The sequence below is a fragment of the Ctenocephalides felis genome, unplaced genomic scaffold (genome assembly GCF_003426905.1).
Source record: "Ctenocephalides felis isolate EL2017-DRISC unplaced genomic scaffold, ASM342690v1 CF-g0.4_SCAFFOLD_01492, whole genome shotgun sequence".
NCBI lineage: Eukaryota > Metazoa > Arthropoda > Insecta > Siphonaptera > Pulicidae > Ctenocephalides > Ctenocephalides felis.
The window spans coordinates 46,570,556-46,586,348 of NW_020537646.1; the positions used below are offsets into that span (position 1 = coordinate 46,570,556).

A 15,793-nucleotide genomic window follows, 5' to 3' on the forward strand; every position below is an offset into this window, starting at 1 on the left:
TAGATATGTAATTTAAAGAGCAGTTTATTGATAGTTTTGTTTACATGATTTACTGGTTAATCTGTCATTGGCATCTAAAAAATTTAATGTCTAATGAATCATATCCATTTCATGTTTTTTGAAATGATAGATAACCAAATTTGCTATCGACACATATTTAGAAAAATTATTTAGGATAGATAGAGAATAAGCAATCATCATATTGAAAAATTGGAGTAACGGATGTTTCAAAGTACTCAAAATATTATTGCTTTATAGGATATATTATCGACTCATACAATTTGTATCAGAAATATGATAAAAAACAAAAATACTTTACGATAATAGTATTGCTGTGTGTTTGTTTCACATATTAACATTGAATTGTCAAAGTATCAACATTTGAATGTTTTATCGAAAATATATTCTATTCAATCAAACTATGGAACGAAATAGATTATTATTTTAAAAAAATAAAGTCTGAAGTAATCTATCAGTATTGACTGTAAGGTCAATACCTACTCATTACTCAATACTATTGTAATACTACATATGACAAACTTAAAATTGAGGCTTTATATAGAATTTGTAATGAATATATACAGTTATTTCTCTGAGTTTTATAGTAAAATGATATTTTATAAGTATACTCTACTATGAAGCGTCTAAATATAAGCTAAACACCTGCAGTATGCAAGTTGTCTAATAAAAACTTTTAATGAAAATTCAGTGGTGCAAAACATAACCCGAATTTTTATGAAAATGCGGCAGAATTCGCCGTAACAACCAAACAAATTAACAAATCGATTGACAAAAGCTATCACCTTACTCTTAATACGGCAAAATTAGCAAAGTTAAAATGAGGCTTTCTTTAAATGCGGAAGCTGTTGCAGCAATTTTGGTACACCTTTTAGATCACTTTAATTTAATAAAAGATCGTGTATATTTTACATAAAAATAATCGCTTTTATCTAATTTGTGTATTACAAAAATATTTAAATATTAGTTTTATTTTTTAATTATTTTTAACAAAAAATATTTCTTCACGTTCATATGATATTAAGTTTTTATTTAATACACGATTCACTTAATTATTAGTTTGTTACGAACGACAAAAGTTATGTATACAGAGCATTGTAATATAAACATGAACACTAGTGTACCTATCAAAATTTTTAATTTACCTAATTTAAGGTATATAAGTTTTTTTAATTTCTTTTCAATCCTTTTCGTAACAGTTTACAGTTTTTACACAGCTGTAAATGAATAGCTTATCATCAGAAATATATAAAAATTTGTTTATAGACTATTAAGTTTACTAATGTCTGTAAGTTTGTAGACTATTGGACAAGGTCTGATATTTTTATGTGTAATGATTAATTATTAAAAAAAATAGCCATATATAATATTTCGCATGCAACAAATTATGCAGTTTATTGGATCATATGTTACTTTAAGATATGGTATATACCAAAGTATGGTTTATTTATATATTCCTTATGAAATAATTTTAATATAAGATTTAGGCAAAACATTGTTTTTTTTTAATAACTAGAAAATTAAATATTCAAACTAAATGTAGATTATTGTTATATTGCGTGTTGTATAAAAAGAGTATTTGAATAATTAATATTAAAGATAATCGCATTTCAATTATAGCTAGTTTTTAACTTTTGTATGAAATATGTGTCTATAGTTCATTTTATTGAAACCTTATAAGATGAAATCATTATGTTCGATGAACTATGAATGTTCATTCCGTGACTACATTTTTTATCTTTATTTTTTTTTTAAACTGATAGAAAAATCTGAAGGAAAACCTAGGCATACAAATTTTTCTTGATATAATATATGTTTTTAAAATATTCTATAATATATTTATATATATATATATATATATATATATATATATATATATTACATATAACAAAGTATATGTTGTTTTTGGGTAGTTAATGATTTTCAACTAATTACAAATTAAATGCATGTCTACAATCTTTTTATTTGATACACACTCAGACACACACACACATATATAAATATATATATATACATCACCTTGAATTTATTTTGTTATATATATATATATATATATATATATACAGTAGAACCTCGATTAACCGGACTAATTGTTGCCGATAGGCATCCGGATAATCAAAAATTCGGATAATCCAATGTATGAAGAATAATGATGTGTATTTATCAAAAATAACAAATATATACATAGATATCAACGAAAATCAATGTTTAATAAGAAATTAACATTTCCTTATATATGTACATATATATTTGTTAGATTATATTACATACATATACTAAACTGCAGCATAAATCGTACAAAAATTCGAATTGTAGGTATGTACATACATATAACTCTGTCGCGGTTGGTAGTCCGGATAATCGCGAATCCGTATAACCGAGGTCCGGATAATCGAGGTTCTACTGTATATATATATATATATATATATATATATATATATTATTTATTTTAACACTTTCTATTATATTATAAGGACTTACTCAATATGTTTATTGTATATGGTAGAGATCTTTATTTTTATTGTTATTTTATAAAGTGGTTTAATATAATACATACTGTTTTCTAATATTTGTTTTTATTTCATGTTCTGCATACATATCTTACAGATCTCTATTTGCTAACACAAGTACTCGAACTTGTTAAAAATTTCTTTTTGCTCAAAAATTGAACAAACTAACGTATTTAACTTCCTAATTTATTCGGCGGTATAAACTAAATTCATATTTCTTTCTAATTGAAAGTTTAGTGAAAGTGAACAATCTGCTGCCTGAAGCCTTAATAGCAAGTAATTGAATCGACAAGGCAGGCTGCCGCCTGACGATTGCAATTCGGTGCGCAAGCAATCCAGACTTCAGACACCCGAACGGATGGGCTGAAATTTAATAGTGCACAATAGTGTTATGTAAACAACAAGTGTGAATATTAATCAGCAAGTATTCAGTGCTACATTGTTTTGTACAACAAATACTCCTTTTAGGTGGGGGAGCGTTTAATTGTAAATAAGTGAATAATTTCATTACAATTATGCAAAATCAAGAAAATATAACTTATTCAATCCCTCCGTTAGTTGAAACTATCAACATTTATCACGATATATCGACGATGGACATTGAATTTATCAAACAAGTAATCAATCAGAAAACTAATAGTTCAAATAATGGAAAAAATCAATCAGACGATACGATTATGGACGAAATAGTTCCGTCAACTTCTTGGCATACAGTAGAACCAGGCAGCAAACGCAGACGTACATCGACTAATAAATATGTCGAAAATGTAAACATAACGCCGACTCGAAACAGGTTTTGATGGATTAAAAACAACTAAAGGTCGTCCGTCCCAAACAACAACTAGCTATAAGTGGAATTCTGTCTTAAGGCAATTAGGGCATAGTGCCTTAAGGCAAATTGCTGGAACTTCCCGTACCGCAATTCAAAATTCGAGTAATGAAAAATAATCAATAATAATAATCAATAAAAGCTGATAAATGATTTGAAACTTTTAATAGAATTTCGAACCATAGTAAATCATTCTACCTTAAATCATTTATTTTGAAATATTTTGGAAAGTCTGAACTTTTTTTGCAAAGCAATCGTACTGCTTTAACTGCATAAAGAGGAAATATGAAAGCGCGTAAGCGCCGCGTCGCCGTCAAACAAAATTTAAATGGTAAACAAAATTTATACTTATTGTTAAAAGTTAAAAAACACAAGCTGATTACACCGAGAAAACTACAAGGCCACCTCCAATATTTCGATATAATATAAATAATTTATGTGATATGATATCTGATATAGTGTAATAAACAATGAACAATATTATACAAAATCAATCTCGGACGATACAGTGAAAATAAATGTTCAACAACCCGAGCAATATAAGCTGCTTATAAACTTTTTGAAATCAAATAGTACTGTGGGAGATTGGCAGGTCGCGTCAATTTTAGTAAGCGAGGAAAAAAATAATAATTGACGTTGAGTTTTTGTTGGATCGTTTTTTTTGGCAATGTAAAATTTTGTTCAGATAAATTTATAAAGTTTATCACAGTATTAAAGAATAAATATTTTATAACCGGTGATTTATTTGATAGTGGTGACCCCTGTCGTTTGACATTATGCCGCGTCAACACGGACATTTTAGCTGCCGCAAACTGCACATTCCGGAATTTATACCAAATGACTTGCAACTTTGGTTTGCCTTAGTGGAGAAGGCATTCGCGTCTTCCAATATCCACGATGAGAAGGAGAAATATGGATTATTGGTTACCAGATTGGATATTAGACATTCAACCGAAGTGCGAGATTTGATAGTCAATGAGCCTCAGGTGATGACTTATTCTACATTAAAGGCTGCGTTAATTTCAAGATTAGGCACTTCGGAAAAGTCGAAGTTGCAGTTGTTTATGACGGATGTAGACTTGGGTGATATGACGCCATCTCAATACCTACGTCATTTGAGGACTTTAGTCGGGACTTCAATGACCGATAACGCAGTTAAAGAATATGGTTATCCAGACATCCAGTGGAAATTTAACCATTTTTGGAGGTTGCTTCTGAAACACAGTCAATACAAGAGGTAGGTGAACTAGCTGACCGCTTATTCATTAACCATTCACAGCAACGTGTAGCTGTGATTACAGATTCACAAACCTCTGAGAGTGAAACAAAGAATGCTGATCTGCGTCAATTGCGTCAAGATATTGAAGCTTTTTTAAAACGTTTGGATAAGATTCAATTGTATCAGAAGAAGAAAGTATCGTTTAGAAGACGACAAGATAACTTATGTTGGTTTCATAGACGCTATGGAAGTCATGCGAGAAGGTGTATATCGCCATGTAATTTTAAGTCGGGAAACGATACGGGCGTTCACTAATGGCGGCTAGTGACAAACGCCCAAATAACTCACGCCGCATTTTCATCACAGATAAGGAGACAAATGTCAGTTTTCTGATAGACACTGGATCCGATGTATGTGTGTACCCGCGCAGTTTAGTGAAATGTCCCCGTAAGAAATGTTCATTTGAGCTTTCGGCAGCAAATGGAACACCGATAGCTACATACGGTATGTTATCTTTAAAGTTAGATTTTGGACTTAGCAAAACCTTATCATGGAATTTCATGATAGCAGAGGTGTCGCGTCCTATTATTGGTGTAGATTTACTTGCTTATTTCAATCTCGCGATTGATGTTAAAAAGAGCATATTAGTTGAAACCCCTGCAGATTCAGCGGAACAACTTCAATCGGGAAACAGAATAATACCTTCCGTTAAAATGACGGCAGCCACATTATACCCATATGATAAAATTTTAGAGGAATATCCAGACCTAACACGGCAGACTGCATTAGGGGTGTGCAAAATTGTTACTCAACATCATATTGAAACTACATCAGGACCACCCATAGCACATAAACCACGTCGCCTTGCACCAGATAAGTTAAAAGCTGCTAAATATGAGTTCGAAGCAATGATTAAAGCAGGGACAGCACGACCGTCCAAGAGCTGTTGGTCATCGCCTTTACATATGGTACGAAAAGGTTCTGGGTGGCAACCTTGTGGAGACTATCGCAGGTTAAATGCGCGGACTCAACCGGATAGGTACCCAGTTCGCCATATCCATGATTTTGCGCATGCATTATGTGGTAAGGTGATATTTTCTACTATTGATTTAGTGAAAGCTTATAATCAAATCCCTGTAGCTCAGGAAGTCATTGCAAAAACTGCAATCACTACGCCTTTCGGGCTATTCGAATTTCCGTTTATGACACTTGGCTTACGCAATGCACCGCAAATTTTTCAGCGGTTCATAGATGAAATTTTGCGAGGTTTGGGCTTCTGTTATGCATACATCGATGATATATTGGTTGCATCGGAATGGCACGAACAGCATATGCAACATTTGCATAGTGTATTTTATTACCAATATGTGGGAGATTGGCAGGTCGCGTCAATTTTAGTAAGCGAGGAATAAAATAATAATTGACGTTGGGTTTTTGTTGGATCGTTTGTTTTGGCAATGTAAAATTTTGTTTAGATAAATTTATAAAATTTATCACAGTATTAAAGAATAAATATTTTATAATCGGTGATTTATTTGATTTCCGATAGTACTGTTTATCATACTTATCAACTTAAAAATGAAAGAGCATACAGAGTGGTTCTCAAAAATATCCATCATACATAGGATATCGACGAAATAAAAACGGAACTAGAGAAGAAAAATCACAAGGTCAGAAATATAATAAATATGAGATCGTATATAACCAAAAAGCCACTCAACATGTTTTTTATTGATTTGGAGCCCTCTAATAATAATAATGAAATTTACAATATCACGAAATTATTGAATCATATTGTAGTCATTGAAGCGGTACTACAAGACTTCTTGAACATTTTTGGAGATATGTTTAAACTACTCATGAAACAAAATAATATGATCATGCAGATGCTCACTATTTTGGTAAACAAATAATGGCTAAATCACTGCGGATTGTTGAATGGAATGCAAATGGCATACTAAATCATCTAAATAAATTAATTATGTTCCTTCAAATACAAATGATTGGCATCTTATTAATAAGTGAAACTCATCTCACAGGGTCTTCATACATAAAAATTCCTTTCTACAACTTTTATGGTACTAATCATCCTGACAACACATCACACGCTGTGTCTGGTATTCTAATAAAATTATCAATAGAACACTATGAGCTAGTCAAATATCAACAAAACCATATACAGGCAACATCAGTTAAAATAAAAAGTTGCAAACACAATATGATTGTTTCAGCCATCTACTGCCCTCCACGATATAATCTAAAGAAAAACGATTATAAAGAATAATTTGAAACATTAGGAAATAAATTTATTTACTTCAACTCTAAAAATACAATCTGGGGCTCAAGACTCATGACACCAAAAGGTAAACAACTAGCAGAGTTAAAATATAAGAAAAACTTTACCATAATATCAACTGGGAGTCCAACTTACTGGCCAACAGGTATACAGAAGATACCGGATCTGCTAGATTATTTTTATAACAAAAAATATTTCAAGCAAGTATATTGATATAGAAAGTAATGAAGAATTGTCTTCGGATCATACGCCCATAATCCTGGCCCTAAGTACTAATGTAATAAAACAGAAGGTACAACGCAAACTATTCAACGAATTGGGAGTGTTTCAAAAATGTAATTGATTCAAAAATCAAGCTTAAAGTGAGAATTAAAAATGAAAATGATCTCGACGAAATAATGGAACAATTTATAGGTAATCTTCAATAAGCTGCTAGGATTGCCACACCAGAACTAGCGCAACATAAACTGGAGCTTATAAAGGAGAATCGAAAAAATATTACTAGTAAGAGTCCAAGAAAATCTTACGGCGATAACAGATCATCAATTTGGTTTTATACAATCTCACTCCACTATACAACAGGCACATAGGATAACTTCAATCATTCACAAAGCTTTTGAAGACAGTGAGTATTGCCCTAACGTAAAACAAGCATTCGATAGAGTGTGGCATGATGGGTTGATAGCCAAAATGAAAAAATGCTTACCAAATCAATTATATAAAATACTGAAGTCATTATTGACTGGTACTTCAGGACAAGAATAAGAGATGCAGTATCAGATTTTTACCCAAGAAAATAGGGCAGTGTACTAGGACCAGTTTTATACTATTTAATATAAGATCCAGTAATCGCATTTCTAAACTTACAAGAACATCTATTCGCACTTCAAGAATGGTTCAAAGAATGGAAAATAAGTATAAATGAATACAAATCAAAACATATCACGTTTACAACGAGGACTCAAAACTGTGAGGCCGTATTTATAAATAACATCGAAATTCCTCCTAGTACCAGCATTAATTATTGAGGACTATATCTAGACCGTAGACTTACGTGCAAACGATGCAAAAATTCAAACAATTGTACTGGCTTATTGGCAGAAAATCGAAAATATCATACGCAAACAAGACATTAATATACAAAACCGTACTAGTACCAATATGGAGCTACAGAAGAAAATTATTCAAATCGGTTCCTGTAATCGTCGTCGAAAATTTGTATCCGCACACACATACACACACACATTTCTTAAGAAGGTAACTTCGCTGTTTCCACAGCAACGCAGTTCAAGGTATCGTGATAGTAAATTGCTGGAAGGATACTGTTAATCTTCCACTAGCTAAACAGAAGACAGAAGCAGTACTCATCACCAGCAAAAAAATCATAGAGACTATAAAGTTAAAAGTCGGTGAACAAGAAATCATATCACAACCTTAAATTAGATACTTGGGAGTGATGCTTGAAGCCCGACTTAATTTTAAAGAGCAGGTAAAACAAGTAAGTGACAAAGCATCAGTAGTTCCTGTCTTGTGCGATTAATGCTTAATATCGGTGGACCAAAACAGAGCAGAAGACTTACGCACCGATTCTGCCGTAACATGGCTACGCTCTGTTACCTCACTTGCATGGTAGCATAACATGCCTCACGTAAGTGTATGTTAAAGATTTGTTATTCTCGGCGCACCTATTTTATGAGAATGAATCGTGTTATGGCGTACCATGAGCGAACAAAATATTTGGTTTTTTGATGTTTGCTCTCTGTGTTTGTACACTCGAAATTGGCAGTAATCTATCTCTACGGTGCTAATGCGAACGATTTTTTCAATTTTGGATATACTTGTACTCATAGATAAATAAGCATACTGGTACTTCCAGTCGAAAAGCGTTCACGTTTTTTTTTTCAGATAAATATATAAAATATATTTTACATACAAAATGGCCAGTCGTTCTACGAAATATATGTAGATTTTTTAATCAGCAACCCACAATTTGCATAGCCGATCAATTGAGAATTCTTATTGATACATTAAAAAATAAATTTTGTTTTTAAATAAAAAAACAGTCAATTAATTTTGTTTTTTATTCCTATATATATATATATATATATATATATATATATATATATAAAATGTATATATTTATTTATTTAAAATAATCACATTTATGTAGCTACAAATTATGTTCGTTTTTTTTAAGTATTTACGAATATTATAGTATTAAAAATATCTTCTGGCATAGGAATTTCTGATATTATATATCATATTATCTGCCTCATTGTATACTTCTGAAATATTAAAATCAATTAATTTTAACGAAGTTTGTTTTCATCAAAAAATCCGATTCGCTAATTTTATGTTTTCTCGACGTTTCAAGCCATTCTGAATCGAATGAGGCAAATTTAGCAAAAGTATGTGTATGTGTGTGTGTGCGTGTGCACGCACATATTTTTTGCCGTAAATCGACGTTTTCTCAAAAACGGCTGGACCGATTTCAAAAATTTCAATTCGATGGCAAAGCCATTCGATGCATCTCGTTAAGTACTAGCGTTTATCAAGTTTGCGCGACGATCATCCAAGCCGTTTCTTTGTAAATCGCTGAAAAGTGAAAAATTTTTCGTCCACGTTTTAGCAATTCTGAATCGATTTTGAAAATAAAAAACCGTTCGAAAGATATTGGTTGGGAATCGTGCTGATTAGTTCCTGGTAACGATCGGCCGGGCCGTTTTCTTGTAATCCTTTGTGTGGTTTGTGAAATTAATATATCCAAACAGCAATAGTATACACTAAAATAAGATTTTGGGTCTAAAATTCTCTCATCTTGTGATAATAACGCTTCATTATCTTATGTATTTTGTTCTTTAAAATAGTTATTGCAACCCATATTTTTTGCAAATTATTTGTACTTCTTTAACAAACTATTTCAATAAATCTTCATTTCTTAATTCGTACAGTCTATTCAAAAGTTTACTTAATAAAATACTAGTTTTTTGTAAGTCATTACTGGCGTGTTGTAAAGTTTCAGAACAGAAACTTATATTTTTAAACGGTGAAGAAAGAAATCTGAAAATGATTTAGTTGATCATATTTATCAAAATCTAACTATTAAACTGACGCGTCAAGCAGACAATTCAAGTAGTAACAACAACAAACAAAAAACGATATAAATATAAAAATTACAAATTCCAATTTTTGATGAAGAACATATAATCTGAATTAGTTTTACAGATTTGTTAACTTATCGAATGTGGAAAGGCTTTACTAATTGAATTGATTGCTAGAGCATGCAGAAATATTGCAGCAGAAATAAATTCTCTTAAAGCGTTAGCTTACAAGTTGAAGTTCAATACCTCTTGTTGTGCCCGCTGAAACCCCTATATCGAATATTCTATTAGTATGGGCCCCACTACCTAGGGCAGGCAAAGGGTATCGTAGATACCCGAAGACATCCAAAGGAGTCAGACCTAATGCCTCGTCTCCACTGCACGAACGCGCACGGCGAATCCTGTTTTTGACATGCGCGAGGTTTGCTTTTGTTTGCAATAATTTAGTCTGCACACATTGCATACAGATTCGCCGTACGGATTCGTGCAATGGAGACGAGCCATAAGATGCACAGGCGACACTCACACTTTCTCTCTTGGAACCACAGCTTTTCTTTATTTTCTAATTTTCCTTATCTATGGACGATACTAAATCAAACTCTATAACCTATTATATAATTTATTCATGAAATTATTGTACTCAAAGTAAATAAAAGTTGTTCATTAGTCTATAAGGACTCGAAGTGTTTTTACTCAATTAAATCTCCGCTGCAAGGCAACTTAATACATCACACTCGATAAAAAAAGGAAATGCAAAACTACGTTAAAATTATTAATATTTATTATTTTTTGAAAAATTGTAGTTTTGCTTTCTGCTTGCGCTCGTTGGGGGCCTAGTATTTTTGATACGGCTGATACGGCGGTAGTTACGCCCCTGCCAGTAGTTAAGCTTGCAACTTGCAACTTGTAGTATTTAAACTTGCAACTTCTAACTTAATTGACGGATTTGGAATTGGACTATTTAGCTTAATAATTATAAATTTTATAGTACTATAACAAAGTTCTTAAAATCTCAATATTTCTAATATTTCAGAATTTGTTAATTTTGGTATTAAACATAACTTTGATAACCATTGCAATGATAATATAGTAATCATCTGCCTCTCTAATATCATCTTTTTCCTGTAAATGTACACTATTCCGGGATAGTACATTATTCCGGGAGTTTTTCATTTTGATCACAAAACTAGTGGGGTGCATGGAATCGTGCCTTAAGGCAAATTGCTGAAACTTTCCGTAAAGTAATTGAAAATCTTGGTACGGAACCTAAAAATATTTACACAAAATGTGGGCACATTATGAAAAATCTCTATAAAATATCTGATAATTTGATGCGCATATGTCTAATGATCAATTTTCATAACCGCTAGACCTGCTTCCCAAAAAATTCAATCAGTTTTTTAACTTATCAATACAAGTAAATTGTATTTTGAATTATTAAAAATGGACAGTCTGTTCTCTTAAAAACTGAGTTACCGTTTTTGGCATTCTTTGCCCCGTTCTGTTTAATTTTTGGGAAAGCAGGTCTAGCGGTTATGGACTCACAATAAAAATAAGTTAAAAAAATGTCATTTGGCGGTCAAAAATGTTTATTGGACATGTGTACATCAAATTATCAGATATTTTATAGGAATTTTAATGTGTACACATTTTGTGTAAATTTTTTTGGATTCCGTATCAAGATTTTTAATTACAGTACGGAAAGTTCCAGCAATTTTCCTTAAGGCACGATGCCATGCACCCAACTAGTTTCACTCTGTTTAGTCTTACAGACCACATAGCGAATATTTGCAATAAAACTCCTAAAAAGTTAAAATTTAATTCAAAAATTAAAAAAGTTAAAATTTATTAAGAAGCTGTAAAGAATTTAATTCAAATCACTCACTAATTTGGATGAACTATGCAAATCTGCAGTTTAAGTTTGAATATGGATAGATTTATGGTATCCTCATCATATCAATAACTCCAATGCGAGTAAACTCCTAAAATATCTATATTTTAAAATGCACAAAATTAACCTTGTTCATGGCTTTGACCACAACACATTGCTTATATTAATGAGTTCAGCATATCATCTCTTGCCACATGTTGTTTTATCGATACTATTTTGTTTCTTTATGAAGTTTGTATTAATACTTATAGACCATCCTCAAATTGTTAACCAACTATCCTTTAACGGCCCCAAATTATATTTACGAACACAAATATTTTTCAAATATCCTATTCCTAAATCTAATTCTCTATTAAATTTGCAATAAAACATCATATATATTTTTGAGATTTTTTCATAATATATGATTTTTGACACTTTATTCTCTTGTTTTTAAATTATTCCAAATTATATACAAAAATCATAGAGCTTATAGTACAATGCAAGTATTATAAAGCCTATGACAAAAATGCAATAAAATGATAAAAAAATCCAAACAATTTAAAATTTAGTTTACAAAATATGAAAGCACTTTAAAACATGATGTAGACTTTTTTTGAAAAAAATTTATTCAAAACAAGAATTAGCAAAGGTTCAATCATAAAAAAAGTACAGACTAGCAAACAAATTACCTCAGAACATGGTGCGACACAAACATCTTGTAATCAAGATTGTATTTTCAAATTTATCACTAAGCAATCGAAAATGTGCCAACAAATTTCCAATAAATTCCATACATGCTAGGATTTTTGTAAAATATATATTTTTTTAATCCTCTTATCATTATATCCAGTTAGTTGACAGATGGCGCATATTACACACTTAATCCTTCGTTAAAATAGTTATGTTATTAACATTGTCGAACAATAACAATTTTTAGAATTATTTTCATTCATGTCAATATATTTCTATATGGTAATATTTATATGAATTAATATTAAATTTAATTTACATTAATGATCCCATTTTGATTTTTTCTTAGTGAAAATTTCAGTTCCATCTTCTTTAACTGCTGAGTAATATCCCATTCCTTCATATTTTGATCGCATGTAAGCAATATAACCCAAGCTAATAGTGATTCCAACTAATCCAATACCCATTATAAACATATTCTAAAAAATAGGTAATAAATAAAAATCAAACTAATTTTTAAAGTCAATTATGTAAAACTTACAGGTTTTGCATATAGTTCAAAGTTTACAGCCCGAAATATACCAGTTGTTCTCAGTGAACGTAACCCTTCACCGGGCAAAGGTTCTCGATTGGGAAGTTCTTTAGACATTATTGAATGATATACTTGCAATTTTTGGTTTTACTCTAAAACAAATCCAACTATTATTCAATGTCGCAAGATTGTGTAATAGTAACATGATGCTAATAAGATTTACATCATATTACTTTGATGTATTACATTGAATTAAAAATATTAAAATTTATTTTATATAGCTCTGTGTGTATATATATATATAGTGTGTCTGTACAGTTTTAATCAAAATAATATTGGCATCACAAAAACTTTTCGATATCAAACATTATGTATCCTTAGAAATTGTCTAAGATATCAATGTTAACCTCGCAAATCGGAAACCATGATTAGTATGTCTAGACAATATAATAATAGTAGTTCAAATAATATAATTATTAGTATGTATTGATACAATTGTTGGTAAAGATTAATAGTAATTACCTTTGCATGCGTCATAATTTCGCACTAATTAAATTTGAATATTGCAAAGTGATCATTTTATAATATGAGAATAGGCGATTATTCTCAAATACTATGTATGAAATACTGTCGCCTGCAACGTTTTGAGCGCAGCGATGTGGGGATTAATTACAACATCTTACCAATTAGTTAGTAACAGTCATGTAACAGTGATTTTTGATACCAATATCTAGTTTAGATTCTAGACAAAATACACAATATAGACTATAGACGATACATCAGCCTAGACAAAATAATGATACAAGGGCGGGTTTTACACTGAGATACAACACTTAATACAGACCAGACCCTAGACAATATTAGAATCACGGGGTATTATAATATTGTCTAGGCTTTAAGTATTCCTTCTGAACCTAAAAATCGGGCGAGAGAAACGTCTATATGAACACGGAGTATTCTAGTCATTATTATATTGTCTAGGATTCTAGTATTGTTTAGGATTAGAATACTATGTGTTCATACCTTTTTTTTGACCAGCAATATTTATACTTGTTAATCTATAGACCAGACGTTTCTTATCTACGGGTTACTCTTCTTTTATCTATGCGTTACACTTTCTATGTTTTTAGGAAAGTTACGCAAGGTTACGCACACAAAGGTGTAGTCATAGATAAAAGAAGAGTATATAGATCGCTCTCTCGGGCCATATTTCGTTGCCACGTTTTTCGGTCAAAACTGTCAATTGTCCGGTTAGTTTCCTCTCCCAATGTAGATGGCGCCAGCGTCGACCATGGGTGCGAATATAAAATGCTGAAGAAATGCACCAATATATAGACCGTTTGAATTCAAATTTTTTTTAAATTAAAAAACCAAAATTGAATATAAAAAAGCGTACTAATTTCAACAATAACATGTTACATATACTATTACAATACATTTATAGATAGGCAATTTGCATAAATGTATATATTATATATTTGTATATATACACTATATAATGTGTACTGTAATATAAATATAATATATATATATATATATATATATATTAACAAAGTCTAATAATCGGGCATAACATCAATAAAAAACATGAATTTCTTTCAAAAATTATTTTAAATCCATACGTTTCGGCTATAATCCTAGCCTTCATTCAGTGGAAACTAAAAATAAAATTAAAAACTAAACAATTGAATTGGAGTGAAAAGAAAAAATAAAATAGTAATTAGTACTTACAATTAGTTGATCTTAGTGTTAAATTGAAAATTTTAATAATCCATGGTATTAGGATATGGTAATGCACTACACTATGTATTATAAACATAACTTGAAATTACACAATATTTTTCACAAAATACTGATTTGAAAAAATCACAAATGAATAGTGTGTTATTCGTAGACTGGTTGAAGATGTAATGGAGAAAGTCATTTTTTAAAAAATATTTTTACCAAGATTCTGCACATGTGTGGACGAATTGTAAAACCTTTGCGCGAACGCTTTTATTGTTTTGTAAGAAATTTGGAAATGTTATCTAAATAGAAGAGATGTGTGTCGCACAGCGTGTTGAGTTCATTCCGTTTATTTATTGTCTTATTGTTATAAATAGTTAAAAAAGATCCCTCTATAATTCTTCGTTTTAAATAAATTTTGTTCAAATTGTAGTATAGTCGGATTAGAAAAGTCCATATTGTGTTTTAAAGTGTATATATGGTCTGCAAGAACAGTTTTGAATTGTTTGGGGTTTTTGAATTGTTTTTATGTTGTTGTAACCGTTTATTGAGGTTCTGGCTAGTTTCTCCTATGTAAATTAAATTGCAGTCTAAACAATTTATTTGATAGACGAGATTTCTGAGTCGTTCGATATAAATGGGGTTTTTTGTTTTTGTAAAAATAGTGCTAGTAGTTGTACTAAAATTGGTTACAAGTCGAAGTCCAGATTTATAAAAAGTTTTTTCCAAGGAACATACAATTCTTTAATGTATGGCAAACATATTACACCAGAATGAGTTTCTGAGTCAGGTAAATCGTTATGTACTGTGCAATTGTCCCTATTTTATTCAAAAGGTACGTTCGTCTGTTACTAGTTACGGAATTTATAAGTTTTAGGGGATAAGAGTTATCTGTTAAAATTTTTGTAATTAATTTGATGTTGTGTCCCAAAAGTTTTGTCCGATAGAAGTATTGCGTGGTCCGTTAGATTTATTATAGTACCTATTTTCATTTTGAGTG

The 15,793-nt window shown here is 30.8% G+C and overlaps 2 protein-coding genes across 5 annotated transcripts in view; one reads left to right on the plus strand and one right to left on the minus strand.

Moving 5' to 3' along the window:
• The first annotated feature begins 4,133 nt into the window (after positions 1–4,133).
• Positions 4,134–4,891, plus strand: LOC113371304. The gene is made up of 2 exons (XM_026611938.1): positions 4,134–4,581; positions 4,659–4,891. The coding sequence occupies exons 1-2, from the start codon at positions 4,134–4,136 to the stop codon at positions 4,889–4,891; spliced, it is 681 nt and encodes a 226-aa protein (XP_026467723.1).
• A 7,719-nt stretch (positions 4,892–12,610) lies between these two features.
• Positions 12,611–15,793, minus strand: part of LOC113370530 (small integral membrane protein 8-like) — a 31,050-nt gene continuing 27,867 nt past the window's right edge. The window contains exons 1-4 of one of the 4 annotated variants that reach the window (XM_026611206.1): positions 13,591–13,699; positions 13,078–13,220; positions 12,856–13,015; positions 12,611–12,731 (exon numbers count right to left, since the gene is read on the minus strand). In XM_026611206.1, coding sequence (XP_026466991.1) covers positions 12,857–13,015; positions 13,078–13,185 — 267 coding nt within the window. In that variant the 5' untranslated portion in view covers positions 13,186–13,220; positions 13,591–13,699 and the 3' untranslated portion in view covers positions 12,611–12,731; position 12,856. Of the gene's footprint in view, positions 13,016–13,077; positions 13,221–13,291; positions 13,355–13,590; positions 13,700–15,793 lie in introns of those variants that run through there. The other 3 variants (XM_026611207.1, XM_026611205.1, XM_026611208.1) reach the window with 3 other exon arrangements.